The 19,310-nt window shown below is 45.1% G+C and overlaps 1 protein-coding gene across 1 annotated transcript; it reads left to right on the forward strand.

The window, feature by feature from the left end:
* The first annotated feature begins 1,516 nt into the window (after positions 1 to 1,516).
* Positions 1,517 to 19,310, forward strand: ADSL (adenylosuccinate lyase). Its single transcript, XM_084879104.1, has 13 exons — positions 1,517 to 1,758; positions 5,125 to 5,328; positions 7,469 to 7,513; positions 7,854 to 7,933; positions 11,215 to 11,386; positions 11,534 to 11,580; positions 12,161 to 12,251; positions 12,706 to 12,775; positions 12,914 to 13,061; positions 15,127 to 15,217; positions 16,781 to 16,870; positions 17,343 to 17,519; positions 19,001 to 19,310. The coding sequence occupies exons 1-13, from the start codon at positions 1,588 to 1,590 to the stop codon at positions 19,085 to 19,087; spliced, it is 1,473 nt and encodes a 490-aa protein (XP_084735230.1). The 5' UTR covers positions 1,517 to 1,587; the 3' UTR covers positions 19,088 to 19,310.

Here is a 19,310-nt window from a genome sequence, read left to right on the forward strand (position 1 = left end):
CCTGCAACCAAGGTACATGCCCCTGGATCAGAACCAAACCTGGGACCTTTGAGTCTACAGACCAACATTCTATCCACTTAGCCAAACCAGTCAGGGTGAAACAGGTCATTTTAATCTGCCTGCAATTAGCTCCTATTTCTCCCCTTCGTCGTGAACAAACAAAAGACACCCAACCTGCCCATGCCTTTGTTTTGTCATTTGCAAGATGAGATCATAATGACTAGCATTTACTGGGCACTTACTCTGTGCAGTGCACCAAGGGCTTTACATGTAGTATTTCATTTATTAATACCTGAGCAACTCAGGAACACAAAGTGCTACCTCCCTAAACCGAGGGCCTTTTATTAGCATTAGCCAACCAGAGGACAGAGGGCCATCAGGGGACATTCTCTGGACTGGGCCTTAAGTAGTGAGAAAGGAGGTGTTCCAGAACCGGGGAATGCCCTCACCAATCCCAGGTGTGGCCCGGCGTGGTGTGTGCTGGGAACTATACCGCTTCGTGGCTAAGAGTGCAGAATCTCAGGTGGGACGGCTCCACTTAGCTGGGTGAGTGACCCTTCTGAGTCTCAGCTCCAAGGCTTGTTGCCACTCAATCAATGCCAGTTTCCCTTAGGCATCTTCACTTCTCAGAACCAGTCAGGCAGCAGGAGTGGGGGGAGAGGAGGCGACAATGAGAGCAAACACATGGACGGCTTTCTAAGTGTCCCAGACATCGATCTGATGCTCAAACCTCACAGCAGTCTTACAGGCAGGTCTTAATGCACCTTTTCCGGATGAGGAAATGAGGAACAGAGCGGCTAAGTTTATGAAGCGTTAATCATGTTTCTTGTAAACGAAGAGAAAATTGTTAACCCTAGACAGCGAGCTACCAGCCAAAACTCCGCACTCTTCTTCTTTAAAAAAAAAAAAAAAAAAAAAAAAAAAAAAAAAAAAATTATATATATATATATATATATATATATATATATATACACACACACACACACACATATATATATGTCTTATTGATTTTTTACAGAAAGGAAATGGGGGGAGAGAGAGAGCCAGAAACATCGATGAGAGAGAAACATCAATCAGCTGCCTCCTGCACACCCCCTACTGGGGATGTGCCCACAACCTTGACCGGAATCGAACCTGGGACCCTTGAGTCCGCAGACCGTATCCACTGAGCCAAACCTGTAAGGGCCAAAACTCTGCCTTTTATTATTATTTTTTAACCTCTGCACTCTTTTATTTTTAATATATTTTTATTGATTTTTTTACAGAGAGAAAGGGATAGGATTAGAGAGTTAGAAACATCGATCACTTGCCTCCCACACAACTGGAGTGAGATGTGCCCACAACCAAGGTACATGCCCTTGACCAGAATTGAACCTGGGACTTTTCAGTCCCCAGACCAATGAATGCTCTAGCCCCTGAGCCAAACCGGTTAGGGCAACTCTGCACTCTTGACCCCCAAGGTTTTCCGGAGCCCCAGGGACAGGACCACGTGGAGGAAGTCCCGCCCCCAGCACAGGAAGTCCCGCCTCCAAACGGCTGCTTCCGCCCCGGCCGTCCCGTCCACTCTGGTGGGGTCGTGTGGTGGGCATGGCGGCGCGAGGAGACTGTGGCGGGCAGCCGGCGGCCTGCGGGCACGACAGCTACCGCTCGCCGCTCGCCTCCCGCTACGCCAGCCCGGAGATGTGCTTCGTGTTCAGCGACAAGTGCAAGTTCCGGACGTGGCGGCAGCTCTGGCTGTGGCTGGCGGAAGCCGAGCAGGTAACGGCCGCGGCTGCGGGCCCCGCGCGGGAGGCGGGCCCCAGCTCGTGCCGGGCTCCGCGCCCGGTCCGGCCCCGGGGACAGCTGCCCCTCTATTTTCGGCGGGTGTCCCCTTTCGCGGGGAGCCCGGGCGCCGCCACCTGTTGCCTCCAGGCTGCCAGGCTCGGAGGTTGGAGACGCGGAGGCGGCGAGAAGTGCAGTCTGTGATTTCAGGTCCTGAACCTTGGCCGTTCCTGCAGGAGTGCCGCCAACCCTGGCGCTCGGGACGTGCTGCTGTGCCCGTTTCTTTCATATATATATATATATAATTTTTTTTATAGAGGGAAGAGAGAGGGAGAGAGAGAATTAGAAACATTGATGAGAGAGAAACATCGATAAGCTGCCTCCTGCACACACCCCACTGGGGATGTGCCCGCAGCCAATGTACATGCCCTTGACTGGAATTGAACCTGGGACCCTTCGGTCCGCAAGCTGACGCTCTATCCACTGAACCACACCGGTTGGGGCTGTTGTGCCCATTTCTTGACGAGTCTTTTCTCATTTAACCCACACAGCCCTTGCAAAGTAGGTGATGCTCTTCCCGCATTAGAGGGGGAAAACCAATAAGCAAAGGCGCTGAGTGGGCCAGGCCCCCCAGCTGCTGGGACGGAGCTGGGCTGTGAACCTGGCTGGGCTCAGTGCCCGGCCTGAGCGCTGGATTGATCAGCCACTTCTTCTTCACCAGGGATTCTAGGGACTGGACTGTCACCGCGAAGTCTGTTTCCTAGGCCACTCTTTCCTCTTCACCAGTCTGCGACTTTCCTCCTAGGAGTCAAAGTAGAGGTTTATTAGAGGGGACTTCTGATTTTTTTTATAAGAACTGTATGTAGCCGAAACTGGTTTGGCTCAGTGGTACAGCGTCGGTCTGCGGACTGAAAGGTCCCAGGTTCAATTCCCGTCAGGGGCATGTACGTTGGTTGCGGGCACATCCCCAGTGGGGGGTGTGCAAGAGGCAGCTGGTCGATGTTTCTCTCATCGACGTTTCTAGCTCTCTATCCCTCTCTCCTCCCCTCTGTAAAGAATCAATAAAATATATTAAAAACAAACAAACAAACAAAAAAACCTGCATGTAGAACTATTTGGGGCAAAGGTTTCAGAGATCGCTCCAGAGGGGCCTTCCCAAAGGAGGGAAAGGAAACTGAAGGTGGTGTAGAGAGCTGTCAAGTTTCAGAGGAGAATGTCCCAGCAAGCAGGTTGGCAGTGCCCTCTGAAATGGCACGTGTAAACACTGAAACAGTCCTGACTAGGTGACCAGGACGGTGGTACAGTGGAATTCCCTCCCCCCCCCCCCCCCGAAGGAAATTTTTGTCTTGGCTTACCCCCCCCATGTCACTGTGCTCAAGGAAATAAAGTGACATAATAATAGCAGGCATTCCTATAAGGCTTACTCTGTGCTGGGCCCTCTTTTAAGACTTTACATATTACTAGCTCAGAGAGGTTTCATAAACTGCTGGCTCAGGTAACAATGGATAGTAAAAGAAGACATTAATCATGTGCTGTGGTTTGCTATGTGCCAGCATGTACTTGACTTTCTATAGCCTTTGGTACTTTATTATACAGGTCAGGGTAGTGGCATGCCAAGACTTTGCAGGGTCATCATGGCTAGTCAATGGCTTCAAGCTGGAATTGAACTGTAGAGTTGTCCGAATATGCGTTCTTTCCTCTGCCCAGTCTGCATATTGCCTGAAATGCATACAATTTTTATATGATCCCCTAAACTTAGATTACCTGTTAGTTAAGGTGTCAAAATTAACATAAGTTACATAATTTAGTAGTGAAAGGAGTAGGGGATGAGGACTGAGATTAAGATGTAAAAAATGAAGAATCTGAAATGAATTTTGAGAAGATACATTGCTCACGGGTAGGAAGCAGTTTGGTCATGCTGCCCCCTGCTGCTTTGCTCTGGGAGGAGCCCTGAAATGTCATAGGTACCCCCTGAGATTCAAGGTAGCGTGGGCCACATAACTACTGAGCATTTGAAATGTGGCTGATGTGACTGAGGAACTGAATTTGTACTTTTTTTAAATTGATTTTTTACAGAGAGGAAGGGAGAGGGATAGAAAGAAACATCAATGAGAGATAAACATCGATCAGCTGCCTCCTGCACACCCCCTACTGGGGATGTGCCCGCAACCAAGGTACATGCCCTTGACTGGAATCGAACCTGGGACCCTTCAGACCGCAGGCCAATGCTCTATCTACTGAGCGAAACCGGATTCGGCTGAATTTGTACTTTAATTTTAATCAGTTTAAATAGTCTCATCTGAACACTAGTTACCAGCTTGGACAAGATAGTTGTAAGATGCAAGATCCTCCCCAGAACCAAGGCTTGGGAGTTTCAAATGAGGTTTGAATAAATATCACCAATGTACACATTCAGGGTTCTGAACTGCCTGGGCAGCCAACTGTTTTTTGCCAGCATGATTTTTCCAGTGATGGATGAATGTAAGATGTGTAGCCCTAGCCGGTTTTGCTCAGTGGATAGAGTGTCAGCCTGCAGACTGAAGGGTCCTGGGTTTGATTCAGGCCAAGGCGCAGGCTCTATCCCCAGTAGGGGGCGTGCAGGAGGCAGCCAACCAATGATTCATCATTGATGTTTCTATCTCTCCCTTTCCCTTCCCATCTGAAATCAATAAAAATATTAAGAAGAAGAAAAAAGATATTGTGTTTATTTTCTCATCAATATCTTTTGGAATTGCTTTTAGTTGCACTGAATTTCTGTATCTAATTTGTGGGGAAACAACTTACAGCATTCATAATTTTGCTTTCTCTGAATAAATCCATCTGGGTCGAATGTAAAGCTGTGGCTTGGATCCCACAATTTGGGCTCTTTCAAGCCAAGCACTAAGGAGTAAGCAATCAGTATGACAACATTGCTCATGGAGTATGTATTCTAATGATTAGGATGGACATTTGTAAAAATGGCATGTGATGAGTGCTCTAAATAAAACCAGGCTAAGGGATAGAGGGACACTGAAGGATGTCTCACATTGAGTCAGGAAAGAGCTCTCTCTGAAGAGGTGACGTTTGAGCCCAGAAACCAAAATATATGAGGGAGTGAGCAGAGATATAGGGCCAGAGGGAACAAGGATGAGAATTACATTGCTGTGTATATTGGAGTTTCCTGAATCAATTCCAAGATTCATTGAGAAAGTCATCCCCTCCTGACCATGTACTTTGAGGTACACCAGATTTTAAGAATTGGGAGATAGAGCGTAAATGAAAGCATGAACCAGGTTTCTTTTGTTTTTCTTTTTCTCACTGTTACTTCAGTTCTAATAATTGTGACACCTGAAGTTATATTATTTTATCTTGTGTGTTCTGCAGACGTTGGGCTTGCCTATCACAGATGAACAAATCCAGGAGATGAAATCAAACCTAGACAACATCGACTTCAAGATGGCAGCTGAGGAAGAGAAGAAATTACGACATGATGTGATGGCTCATGTGCACACGTTTGGCCACTGCTGTCCCAAAGCCGCCGGCATTATACATCTTGGGGCCACCTCCTGCTACGTTGGGGACAATACAGTAGGAACCCGCGTTGTTTTGTATCCCCTTAGGACTCAGTCATCATTATTTATAATGCATTTACAGATTGTATTTTAGTTTCTCCAGTTTGAGAAAGTGATTCCATAGATCTTTAGTTTTAGGAATAACTTAATGCTCAGGAATTTTCTGCTTTTTTATACTCTTCCAATCTAAACTCTTAGCCCCTACTCACCTCCATAGACTAAGAGCTGCAGATACTGCTTACCCACTGGCATGCTGGACGTAAACCAAGGTCTTAGCATTTTCGTGGCCAACGTAATTTTCCAAAGGGATTTTTCTTTCCCAAGTCCATTACAATTCCTTATTGTTACATCAGAAAAGAAAAAAAGGATTGCATTTTAATTCTTAAACAAAACCTTTAATTAAAAAAAGCATCAGCATATTTTTTCCTAAGAGTTTACTAGGTGCCTGGCACGAATCAGAGCACTTTATGTATATATTAGAGGCCCGGTGCACGAAATTTGTGCAAGGGGCTCAGCCCTCGCAGTCCTGGCTTCGTCCAGAAGGTTGTTCTGCTGTTCTAATTAGCAATTATCTCTTTATTATATAGGATTCATTTATTCTTCATGACAGTCATCAGAGTTAGATGCTATTATCTCCATTTTAAAACAGCTTTATTGAGGTATAATTTACATACCATAAATTTACCCGTTTTAAATATACAGTTCAATGAGTGTTAGTAAATTTGTACAATTGTTAGCCTTCATCACACTCTACTTTTAGAGCACATCCCTCACCCCATGCAGTTCTCTCGGTCTGTCTGCAGTCGGCCCTCACTCCTGCTTCCAGACCCATACTATCACTGGCCTGCGTTCTTTATAGTTCTGCCTTTCCTAGAAATTTTATGTAAATGGAATCATAATATGTAATCTTTGGAATCTGGCTTTCTTATCCCCGTCTCTACAGCTCAGGAAACTTAAAGAGAGGTTACACAGCTGAAAATGACACAACACCCCTAGAATGGCTCCAGAGCTGTGCTCTTAGTCCTGGTGCACCAGTGGGAACAGAAGTTACATTCCAGATACACTTCCAATTCATAGCAAGCCACCAACTTTTAAGTTGCCCCAAATACTTTATTAGTCTTAACTGGTACATAATTGAAGGCACCTGTGTGTAATTAGTGAGTAACAGAAGAAGTACAATCCTGTCACTTCAAATGTACTTTTTAAAAGTAATAGTTGAAGGGGAGGGGGGGGTAAGAGGGAGAGATCAACCAAAGGACTTGTGTGCATGCATATAAGCCTAACCAATGGACACAGACAACAGGGGGGTGAGAGCATATGTGTGGAGGGGTTTGGGATGAGAAGGGGGGGGGGGGGGAATGAGGACAAATATGTGATACCTTAATCAATAAAGAAATTAAAAAAAAAAAGTAATAGTTGAGCTCAACAATTACTGTCTTGTATAAGTATGTTTCAGAGTTGTCTGAAATATACCTGTTATCTCCCTCAAAAACAGCTTTAACTTCCTAAACCTTAATGGTCTAGTTCAGGGGTCCTCAAACTTTTTAAAGTGGGGGCCAGATCACGGTCCCTCAGAGAGCTGGAGGGCCGGACTATATGAACTACTAATTCCTACTGTAACACCTCGGCTGCTCTCACTGCCCAAAAAACCTGGCGGGCCAGATCAGACTCCTCTGCGGGCCGCATGTGCGGGCCGTAGTTTGAAGACCCCTGGTCTAGTTCATGTCTTTTTTTGTCTATTAGCAAAGATAGACGTGATAAAAATAAGAGGAAGCTAATGGAATGGGCCCTGAGGAAGCTTCTCGAGACTCAAGCACTCTGAGAAAGTACGGACCTTGTTGACCTGGCATCTTCACAGTGTTCGGGAGTTACTCCATAAGTATTTTCCAGTCATTTTAGACACCACATAGATTGGGCTTTATGAGTATAAAGGTTTTGTTCCTTACAGATTCCAGTAGTCCCACTCTCTAAGTTGGTGTGCTTTTAAGCAGTAATCAGAAAATGATACCCGTTAGCATCTTCTGATTTGCACAGTAGGTTGCTAATAGTGAGGTGGACGACTAGCTGAGAAACCCAATTATGATGGCCAGAAAGTGTTATACAATAATGTTTGGGCAAAGCTGTTTAATATAAAACCATTGCATTTTCCCTTGCAGGACCTGATTATTCTTAGAAATGCATTTGACCTGCTATTGCCAAAGGTGAGTTGACAGAAATTTCCTACCAGCCCCAGATTCCCTGTGATAGGGGACGGGCACCACTTACAAGTAAATCAAGTAAATCAATACAATAGTCATCTAAATAAATGCTCATTTATTCAGATGAATGATCCTACATCTAATTTCTAGTCAATTCATTTTTCAAATGTTCATTGCTATGAACTCTTTAAGGCACTTGAGGATACAAAAATGAGAAGGTGCCTGTGCCTTCCGTGAACTGGAGGTCTAATTCTATATTAACTTGTGTAAAAGTTTAGTTCCTGATTATGTAATGAGCTCAACCTGAATTCACCCTCTTTCTACCACATGGTCTTTCTTATAGCTTGCCAGAGTGATCTCTCGGCTTGCTGACTTTGCTAAGGAACGAGCTGATCTTCCCACCTTAGGTTTCACACATTTCCAGTAAGTGATACGATTACATCTTGGGAATGGGGCTTGTTTATGTGCACCTGGCTTTCGTTTAGTTTTCAGTTCTTCTGCAGGGAAACCTCTAGGTGAATAATCTCAAAACATAGCTTAAGCTATGTTTTTAAGATTCCTACCCTGATTCCTACCCTAAATGATGTACTGGAGGGAGAGTAAATGTAATAGTTCATTTGGGAAGCATTGGGAAATAAGTATCAGGAGCCTTAGAAAGTATTCATGCCCCTTGATTTAATACTTCTGTTCTAGGAAATCTAGACCAAAGAAGTAATCCAAATTATGGGGAAAGTTTTATGTACAAAGATCTTGTTAAAATACTAGAGGCCCAGTGCACGAAATTCATGCACTGGGGAGGGGGGTTGTCCCTCAGCCCAACCTGCACCCTCTCCAATCTGGGACCCCTTGGGGATGTCTAACTGCCAGTTTAGGCCTAATCCCACAGAGATCCGGGACTGCTGACTCCCAACCGCTCACCTGCCTACCTGCCTGATTGCCCCTAATTGCTTCTGCCTGCCAGCCTGATCACCCCCTAATCACTACCCTGCCAGCCTGATAGACATCTAACTGCTCCCATGCTGGCCTGATGGCCCCCAATTGCCCTCTCCTGCCAGCCCAGTCACCCCCAACTGCTCTCCCCTGCTGGCCTGATCACCTTTAGCTGCCCTCGTCTGCTGGTCATCTTGTGGTGGCCATCTGTGACCACATGGGGGGGCATCTTGTGCGAGGGTGTGGGGTCAATTTGCATATTACCTTTTTATTATGTACAATTATTTATAATAGGAAACAATCTAAATGTCCCACAATTAGAGGATAATTAAATAAGCTATATGGTATATCCACAGGTTGGAATAATATGCAGCCATTAAAATTATTCCGTTAAGACCAATACAGAAACATGCTTAGGTTAATGTTAGGAAATAAAGACAGTATATAAATAGCACAAAAATTGGAATAAATTATACCAAGCTGTAAATATTGATGGCTATGGTTTAGGTCCTAAAACGGGTCGGCAACCTTTAAGACATAAAGAGCCACTTGGACCTGTTTTCAAAGGAAAAAAAAAACCTGGGAGCCGCAAAACCATTGCGACATTTCAAACAAATATAACACTGCATATATTGTTTCTTACCTTAATGCTATATACCGGATCGTGCAGAAAAAGGATTTTTTCACTTAACAAAAAGAGCCGCAGGTTGCCGACACCTGGTTTAGGAGATGGTAGGGTAATTAATCTTTTTCTCTACTGCTTTTTTAATTTTTAAAAAGTGCAAATATTTTTTATGATTACTCAAAAAAACCCTGTTTAAAAGCTGATCATGTGCCGAAACCGGTTTGGCTCAGTGGTAGAGCGTCGGTCTGCGGACTGAAAGGTCCCAGGTTCGATTCCGGTCAAGGGCATGTACCTTGGTTGCGGGCACATCCCCAGTAGGAGGTGTGCAAGAGGCAGCTGGTCAATGTTTCTCTCTCATCGATGTTTCTAGCTCTCTATCCCTCTCTCCTCTTCTCTGTAAAAAGTCAATAAAATATATATATTTTTAAAAATAAATAAATAAATAAAGCTGATCATGTGATTTTTGGAATTCGAGTAGCAGGTTTTGAGTGATGGTAGTTCAGAAGTAGTGAATTAGCATATGCCTTATGTTTTGATGGGGTATTGCCAAGGTAACAAGATTGTCATCTCCAATATCATCAATTTTGGAAAGCCCAAGTTGAATTTAATCTTCCTAAAAGTTAAGGCCTGTATTTATTGGTAAAAATCTGAAGAAATTGTCCATGTGAAGGAGTTAGTCCTCAGTGTCTGTGTGTTCCTCTCTGCTGCCTTCCTACACAGCTAGCGTGACCTATGTTGCAGCTTCTCTTCCTCTGCTGCATCTGTTGGAGATGCTCAGAGCCTGCAGGCATTCCAGTGTTCCGCTGGGGATAGCGTAATGAGAGGCATCTGCTGCCACAGTGAGCAGGCACTGGGAACTCAGAAAACGGTGTAGCTGTGTAGGCAACGAAAAGAAATAGCTGTATTGAGATATAGTTCACATATTATAAAATTCATCCCTTTTAGTGTACAATTGAGTCGTTTTTAGTATATTTGCAGTTATACAGTCATCTCCAGTATATAATTTCAGAATATTTTCATCACCCCACAAAAAACCTGTGCCTATTAGCAGTCACTCTCATTCCCCCATTCCATGGTCCCTGGCAACCATCCTACAATATTCATCTCTCTTGACTTTTTTTTTAGCTTAGCACAATGTTTTCAGTGTCTACCCACATTTGTCGGTTCATCAGTTGGTAGATATTTGGGTCATTTCCATTTGTGGCTATTATGTAAAATACTGCTGTGAACAGATCCATGTAAATTCATTTATTTCTTTGCTTGTACCTGTAATCTGTTAGCAGGAGTGAGCAAAGAAAACTACTTAAGATTAATTTGGAGATGTATTATAGCATGTATTATAGACATTTCTATTGGTGTTTCTTCATTTCTCCAGCTATCAGTGTCATCAGCCTAATAGAGAAATTGCATCTGGAATGGGCTAGTGCATCTATTAGGACTCCTGCATTATTGCAGTTTATTCGTAATGTTTTCTGTACAGAATCAGACCTGTGGTGGATTGGTTTAGACTTCAGACTGCATACAAAGAAAGCCATTAGCTGTTATGTTCGAGTCCTTTGGTTATGTGTGATTGGGGATCTCCACAGTATGGCTGTTCCTTATAAAGTCTTGACTCCTTACAAGGAAAGGCCTTCCTTGATTGCCAATCTAGAGGAGCATTCGCCATTGTCCTCATTTTCTTTTTTTGAATTTTGCACAACAAATCAACAGTTATCTTGTTTATTTGTTTACACTACAGTGTGCACTCCATTGGACTGGGTGTTTTGTTTGTTCTTCTATTTCCAAAATCAAGAAAACATTAGATACTTGGCAAGTGGTTTTCGCATGAGTGTGTGTGTATTTCTTACCGAACTCGGGGGATAAACAAAACAGAAGTTGTCTCTGCCCTTACCTTTCCTCTTGATGATGAAGAGACAACTGTGTTGGGAGTCCTTTAGCTTTATAATCTTTGGATATTTTAAGTGGCATAGAATCTCCTTAACTATTATTGTTTAAAGTTTTTAGCTCCAGTTTGTCCATGCTCCTTTCTCCCTCTCTTGCTTTAATTCCTCCCAGGCGTAACAGTGACAACTAGAGGAAGCGAGGCAGCTGTTAGGAAGGTCGGTTCTTGGTCTGGAACTCCCCTGTGTTCTCTTTGGGTTGCCTGCAGGCCTGCTCAGCTGACCACCGTTGGGAAACGCTGCTGTCTTTGGATTCAAGACCTTTGCATGGATCTTCAGAACCTGAAGCGAGTCCGAGATGACCTGCGCTTCCGCGGAGTGAAGGGTACCACGGGCACGCAGGCCAGCTTCCTGCAGCTCTTCGAGGGCGACGACCAGAAGGTATGCCGAGAGCGGCCGGGGACACAGGCTCCGTGGTGGAGCCGCAGGGGATTGATCTCGGGGGGCGTGGGATCGACTGGAAGGGGCCCGGGAGCCCAATCTGAGCAAGATGAAAGGATCACCATAAGGATGTCTTTTCTTTCCAAGGTAGAGCAGCTTGACAAGTTGGTGACAGAAAAGGCAGGATTTAAGAGGTAAGTAAACAGGGAAAGTGTTTGTCTCCCTATTAAATGATGTACAGCCTGGGTTCACTGTATCTGTAGATTGGACCCTAACTTATTTAGCTTTTTCTTTCCACCCATTTGCTCCCATTGCTTGTCTGGGATTTGTTTTCTCATAGCCTGGATTCTGTTTTCTTACAATCTGTAAAGAAAAAGGAAACTTTCACTTCGGAGATTATTAGAATAATAGCCTTACACAGGTTGCTGTGTTCGTTTATTTACTGAGGCCTCCAGTGCATTAGTTAGACCTTGCCATTCCCATTGAGGGCCAGCGGGCTCCACTGTGGCTCCCTCAGGCACACCCTCAGCTGCAGGGGGACACCACAGGCACAGGGGTCGTATTTCCTGCTTGGGTCAGGAGCTGCCTGGGTATTAGTGAAGAGGTGGAAGAACAGCCTGTTCCAGGAACTAGTTATCAGTGAAGTCCTCTGGGCCGAACGTGGCTTAGTGCACCGGTGAGACCAAGCTTTCACTTAGGGTCTGTTTTTCATTTGTTTGACCCAGTCACATTTGGAAATATTTCCACTGAAGGCTCTTTTCTATTTATTTCTAGAGCTTTCATCATCACAGGACAGACCTATACACGGAAAGTGGATATTGAGGTGCTGGCCGTGCTGGCTAGCTTGGGGGCTTCGGTGCACAAGGTGAGTGGTGGTAGCCGGTGGGTGGGATGAGAGCTTTGGACACCCAGACAGACCCGTCAGCCTCAGACTTTTACTTCCTTCGCTCAAGCGATGTCAGGTTTCATTTTTAACAATGTGGGCCCATAAACGAAGCCTCTTATTAAGGCGTGTTGAAGGGAAGGACTAGTTGTGGTGTTCTCATTAAAGTTCATCTTGCCATTGTCTTTCCACAACATCTTACTCATTGTTTCACCGAAACATCCCCTGCTCCCTGAGCTTGTCTTCCCAGCTCTCCGGGGTCCGGAGAAGTCCGAGTACCTTTCTCCCCGCGCGCTCTCAGGGGGACGTGCTAATGGAGGAGATGAGCTCTTTAGACTCCAGTAGCACACTCAGAGAGCGGTCCCCTGCAGAAGGCCAGCCCTGCATCCCTGCATTCAGGAGGGTGGATGATGCCTCCACCCCTGCTTTTCCTCAGATCTGCACCGACATACGACTCCTGGCAAACCTCAAGGAGATGGAGGAACCCTTTGAGAAACAGCAGATTGGTGAGTGTGTGTGAAGACGGGCACACCGCGAGGTGCTGCAGCCTGCGGGCGTGTGCTCCGGCTCCCCCACCAGCACGCTCAGGCTCTCCCTCCTCTGAAGTCTGTCTGCCTCTGCTTCTCGTCCTTGTGCGCGGGCAGGCTCCAGTGCGATGCCGTACAAGCGGAACCCGATGCGCTCCGAGCGGTGCTGCAGCCTGGCCCGCCACCTCATGACCCTGATCATGGACCCGCTGCAGACGGCATCCGTGCAGTGGTTTGAACGCACGCTGGATGACAGTGCCAACCGGTCAGTGGAGTAGGGGTTCACAGAAGCACGTTTTGAGTATCTCTGCACTTTCTCATTGTCCCCAAGGAGCCTGGAGTCTTGCAGGGAGGCAAGTTATAGAAAACGCTGTGATAAGTGTTAGCATCAAAGTGTGTACAAGGTCCTCTGTGGGGAGTCAGGGAAAGCTGCTCAGGAGGTGATGCTTAAGATTTAAGAGATAGACATTTTTAAAAGACATTTAAGACAAGATCGGGACCATGTATAAAAGCCCAAAGACAGAAGAAGAGCATTTTACGGAGTGAACTGAGTTACTAACAGGTAGCAGTGGGGAATGAAGTCTGTCTGTGGCAGGAGATGAGGTGGGACAATAGGGATTGTAGCCAGTTGATGAAGGGCGTTATAGGCTCTGAGAAGGAGTTGTGGTTTTTTTTTTTGTTTGTTTTCTTTTTAATTGAAACTCAGACAGGTTTTTTTGTTTGTTTGTTTGTTTTTAATATATTTTATTGATTTTGTACAGGGAGGAAGGGAGAGAGATAGAGAGTTAGAAACATCGATGAGAGAGAGTCATCAATCAGCTGCCTCTTGCGCACCCCCTACTGGGGATATGCCCGCAACAAAGGTACATGCCCTTGACCGGAATCGAACCCGGGACCCTTCAGTCCCCAAGCCGACGCTCTATCCATTGAGCCAAACCGGTGTCGGCCTGTAAAGGAGTTTAGATAACGTTCTGAAGGCAGGTAGATGTCAGCTGTAGTGCCCGGCACAGTGACATGTGAATGAGGTGGGTCACAAGTAATTTCAACATGTAAGTGGTTTTCTACTGTATGTATGTACTTACTTAAAGCAGATTCACATTACACTGGTTTGCTTGCTCTTGAGTAGAGGATACATAGTTAGAGCTAGCTTTTGGGGATATCTATGTAACCCAAGGTTTACCTTTGGAAATATGACATATGTACTCATTCTGAAATCAGCCATTGAATACTTTTTAGCAGGGTGTGACCTAGTGAGATATGCCCACTAAAACACCCTGTAACAATTAGGACATTCAGTTATAAAGGGACAGATCAAGTTAGGAGGCTATTTCATTTTTTTAGATTTTTTTTTATTGATTTCAAAGAGGGAGGGAAAGAAAGATAGAAACATCAGTGGTGAGAGAGAAGCATCAGTTGGTTGTCTCCTGCAAGCCCTACACTGGGGATCTAGCCAACAACCCGGCATGTGCCCCAATTGGGAATTGAACCGTGACTTCCTGGTTCATAGGTTGAAGCTCAACCACTGAGCCAGGCCGGCCGGGCTGGGAGGCTATTTTAAAAATCCAAATCCGCACCGGCACAGCGGCCATGTGAAAGGAGAGGAAGGATGTAGACATAAAACAGTGGCAGATGAGCCCGGGCCAGCCTTGGTGGTTGACTAAGTGACAAGGTGGTTGCCTTGGTGATGGGATGCTACTGCCATTGACTGAGCCAGAGGCCACAGGCAGAGGGAGAGCAGTTTTGAGAAGGTGAGCAGGAGGCAATGGGAAGGTGGCTGAATTCAGTTTGGGGTTTGAGATACCAATGCATCAACCAGGTGGAGCTCTTTGAGTACGTGGTCTGGCGCTTGGGCAGGTGGTCTAGACCAGCGTTTTTCAACCACTGTTCCTGGTGTGCCGTAGGTGCAGACAAGACAAGAATTTTATAATTTTTCACTATTTTGTTTACTTAATATTTCATAATAAAGTAATTATAAAATACTTTCTTTGTGTTTATTTGATTCCTATTCAAGAGAATTACTTTATATATAGTCAATATAGGCACAGAGTTAAATTTTTTAACATTTTCTAATGGTGGTGTGCCTCGTGATTTTTTTCATGAAACAAGTGTGCCTTTGCCCAAAAAAGGTTGAAAAACACTGGTCTAGACAAGAGAAGATAGATTTGAGGGTCGTCAGGATATTGAGGTAATTGAAGTCAGAGAAGGAAGGAAATTGTCCAAATAGCACACATGACATGAGAAGTCAGTAGGACTGCTTGGGACGCACCCTACGTTTCACTGAAATTGTCATTTGTTTAAAGAGATAACTGAATTGCCTGTTGGTTTTCTAGACGTATCTGTTTGGCCGAAGCATTTCTCACTGCAGATACTATATTGAATACATTGCAGAACATTTCTGAAGGACTGGTGGTGTACCCCAAAGTAAGAGGCCTCAATTAAAAAGCAAAATATTGGGGGGGAGGGGAGTTAGAGGGTGGGAAGGGGAGTGCAGCCTTTTCCTGCTCTGGAGAGGGCATGGTGGGGGAGCTGGGGTGTGCTCCAGTAGTTCTTCCCAACAGGAGCTCATCCTTCAGGCTTTCACAGGAAATCTGGGGAACAAATGTGGAATTTGTAGACATGTTTCTAGAAAATGGGGGGAAGTACTTTGAATTGGCTTAAACAGTCTACCAGCAAGAATCATCAGGTCTGGTGTGACTAGCAGAGTAGATTGTCCCTTAGCCTGTTGTTTCATCCTCACCGAAGATTATTTTTTCCATTGATTTTTAGAGAGAATGGGGAAGGGAGGGTGGGGTAGGGAGAGAAAAAGAGAAGCATCAATGTGAGAGACACACATCGATTGGTTGCCTCCCACATGCGCCCCGACTGGGGCCGGGGATCGAACCTGCAATCCAGATAATGTGCCCTTGACCAGGAATCAAATCTGTGACCCTTCAGTACTTGGGCCGACAGTTTAACCACTTCACCACACCAGCCAGGGCCTCCCTTTGCCTGTTTTTTGTTGTTTTGTTTTTACTTTTTAATTGTTATTTTCGTAAAGTGATATTTTTTCTCAAAAACAACATTCAAGCTTCAAGTAGAAAACATTCTTAATGTGGCCTCTTCTTTACATCCTTGGTTGGAAGGGTTCTCTCCAGCTGGTCTCCAGCTGGTCTTCAGGATGATTTTTCTATATCTCAGTTGTAATTCCAGTTTGGTCGTGGGAGAGTGTCAGTGTGTCTTCCATTTAATCCGCCACCATCTTGGAACCCCCTTTGCCTGTTTTTTTTGTTGTTGTTGTTTGTTTAATATATTTTTTATTGATTTTTTACAGAGAGGAAGGGAAACGGATAGAGAGTTAGAAACATCGATGAGAGAGAATCATCGATCAGCTGCCTCCTACACACCCCCCACTGGGGATGTGCCCGCAACCAAGGTACAAGGTACATTGTTTGGCCTTGACCAGAATCAAACCTGGGACCTTTCAGTCCGCAGGCCGATGCTCTATCCACTGAGCCAAACTGGTTTTGGCCCCTTTGCCTGTTTTTAAACACCTGAGGCAGATGGGTTCATTTCCGTCAGATACTTGGCTCTTGCAATGGCACTGAAATTTAACAGTTGAGGTTTTAGGAATTGTTTTCAGTGAAGCAATTTTTCAAAGTTTACTTAACATTTAAATCAATATTTCTTTTTTAAATCAAAGAAATATCTGGATTACTAAGAAAAATTAAGCCTGGCAGGCCTGGTAGCTCAGCTGGTTAGAGTATCATTCTGATACGCTAAAGTTGTGGGTTCGATCTCTGGTCAGGCCAAACAATGAATGCATAAGTAAGTGGAACAACAAAATCAGTGTTTCTCTTCCCCAGAATCAATTAAAAAACTTTTTAAAGAAAAATTAAACATGGTGTAGATTTAATTCATAACTTGACACGCATTTTGCTGGTCACAGTTGATGTCTCACTGTGTGTGTGACTTCGCAGCTTTGAGGCCTGTCATTTGTTCTCCCAGGTAATCGAGCGGCGCATTCGGCAAGAGCTGCCGTTCATGGCCACGGAGAACATCATCATGGCCATGGTGAAGGCCGGGGGCAACCGCCAGGTGTGTAACTCCTCGTGCTCCTGGGTAGCTGAGTGCTCCTTTAGTCCTGAGGAGGAGTGGGTGAAGGAAGGAGTTTCTGTCACTCCCTTCAGTCACGGTATTGGTACAAAACAGTGACCGTATTCTATCGTAAAATAGAATAGGGTGATTGTGTAGACTCAGTTTAAAAGTGAATCAATCCCTTGTAGAAAAGGTCCACTCGAAGTGAAGGGCTTGGGTCTGAATTTCCAAAGGAAGGGATGGGAAGTAGGCAGGACACAGACAGAGGGTTCAGAGGCCTTAGCGGAGCCTGCCCTGTCCTAGGTTGTGGTTAGAGTCCAGGTCTTGGTGGGGCCAGACTATAAGGGGAACCACCTCAACTGGAGGGGCTTTGTGTACCAGCCAGAGGCAGTGTGGGTGTGAAGTGTCGGGTGACTTACTAAGGCATTCAGAGGCCCTGTCAGTGAACCAACAAGGCCTCACTGTCTTCCAGGACTGCCATGAGAAAATCAGAGTGCTCTCCCAGCAGGCAGCTGCTGTGGTCAAGCAGGAAGGAGGCGACAATGACCTCATAGAGCGAATCCTCGCTGATGCTTACTTCAGTCCCATTCACTCCCAGTTGGACCGTTTACTGGATCCTTCTTCTTTCACTGGGCGTGCGTCCCAACAGGTAAGCATCAAAGCACTTCGGTGGAGCTGTAGGCTTCCCAAATGCCATCTTCTCATACTGCTGGGCTGCGGGAATACGGGAAAGTTTCCAGTCCGCGTGTGTGTGTGTGTGTGTGTGTGGGGGGGGGGGGGGGGGGGGGGTGTTGATGAAAATGGGGCCAGTTTGAATTCAAAGCAGGTTGCTGGCTCGACTGTAAAATTTTGGTTGTTTTGAGCTGCCTTAAGTATTTTCTGTGTAAATTTTTCTGAATTCTCCTTTGGTCTAGAGCACATGTGTCAAACACAAGGCCCGCGGGCCAAATCCAGCCCGCCAGGCCTTGCAATGTGGCCCGCACCGCACTGTCATCACTGCAGTCCGCTGTCAGTTTATGACATTGTCAGTTTATGACTGTTCAGTAAACCATTCGGTCTGCGATTTAGGCTGGATTTTAGATTTTGGCCCCTTCTCTGATTGAGTTCAACACCCCTAGTCTAGAGAATGTGGTATAATGGACAATGATAGGGTTTTATCCCCTAGATCTGAGTTCAGTTCTGATTTCTGGCATTTACTGACGAGATAAAAATACACATCTCGTAAAGGGATGTGAGATTGAAAGACCTAGCATGATGCTTTGTGCATAGTATGTATTCAGTGTTTGCCATTTTTTTCTCTTGGACTTTGGGGACCACAAGAGTCAATTCAGAAGCATTTCTCAAGTGTTTAATTTGGGGACTTTAAAGATGTGTATTCTTCAGGGAGCTCAAAACTTAGTGAAGACTTGTAAATAGTTCATTAAAATACCAAGCAGTACATACAGGAACTGAGGGAAGCACATCTTTTAGGGGATCACAAAGGAGGACATAACCCTAGAATAGTAGAAGGCGATGAAGACTTCTTGGACAGCATGACACCTGAGTGGATCTTAGGACCAAGTAAGAGTTAGCCTGGGGTCAACAGGCTGAGAGGATATGTCCACCATTGGAGAGAGAAACGCAGTCATTTGCTGGCATATCAAGTTGAAGACAGGCCAGAGCTTATCATTTATATTCAAATCACTGGAGTTTTGGATTTGAAAGACTTAAACAGTAAGTAGGGAGGCCAACAGGAGGCTGCTGCATGGACCAAGCCCTGGATGATGAGGGCGTTGAGCCAAGGCGGTGGCAGGTACAGGCAAGGGGAGAGATTTGAGGGCCTTAGAAGGGTGAGCATAGCTGGTTGAATGAGAGGCGGGAAGAAGCAGTGATGATTTTAGCTTGGGTAACAGGGTGGAAAATGGTAAGACCCATTGAAAACCCGGCTTGGAAGGATGGCATATGTGGGCATGATGGCTAAGCTGCCTGTGTCTTGGGAGAGAATCCTGACAGGCAACTGAGAAAAATAGCTCAATGGTGGAGTACATTCTTTATCAAATTAGGTCTCAGTGATATAAATTGACATTGAAAAAGTGTTATCAAAACTTACATCTTAATGTGTTGTTTCATATTTGCTTTTCTTTTTGGCAGGTACGGAGATTCTTAGAAGTGGAGGTTTATCCCCTGTTAAAACCATATGAACATGTAATGAAGGTGAAAGCAGAATTAAGTCTGTAGAGTTGGAAGAGAATTAAACAAAAAGTCATTGTTGGCTGTGTTAACTTCAGTGCCTTATTTTACCTCAAAAATTGTTACCTTAAGTTAACATAGCACTTTTTTCTTTCTGTGGCACTTTCACATTTCTCAAGGTTTACAATGCAGAAGTAAATTGCCTTGTAGTTGGACTCTTGTTTTTTTACAGCAAAACAGACTTACGTAATAAATGTAGTTCATAGTTTGA

This window comes from Pipistrellus hanaki, assembly GCF_964339955.1.
Source record: "Pipistrellus hanaki genome assembly, chromosome: 3".
Classification (NCBI taxonomy): Eukaryota; Metazoa; Chordata; class Mammalia; order Chiroptera; family Vespertilionidae; genus Pipistrellus; species Pipistrellus hanaki.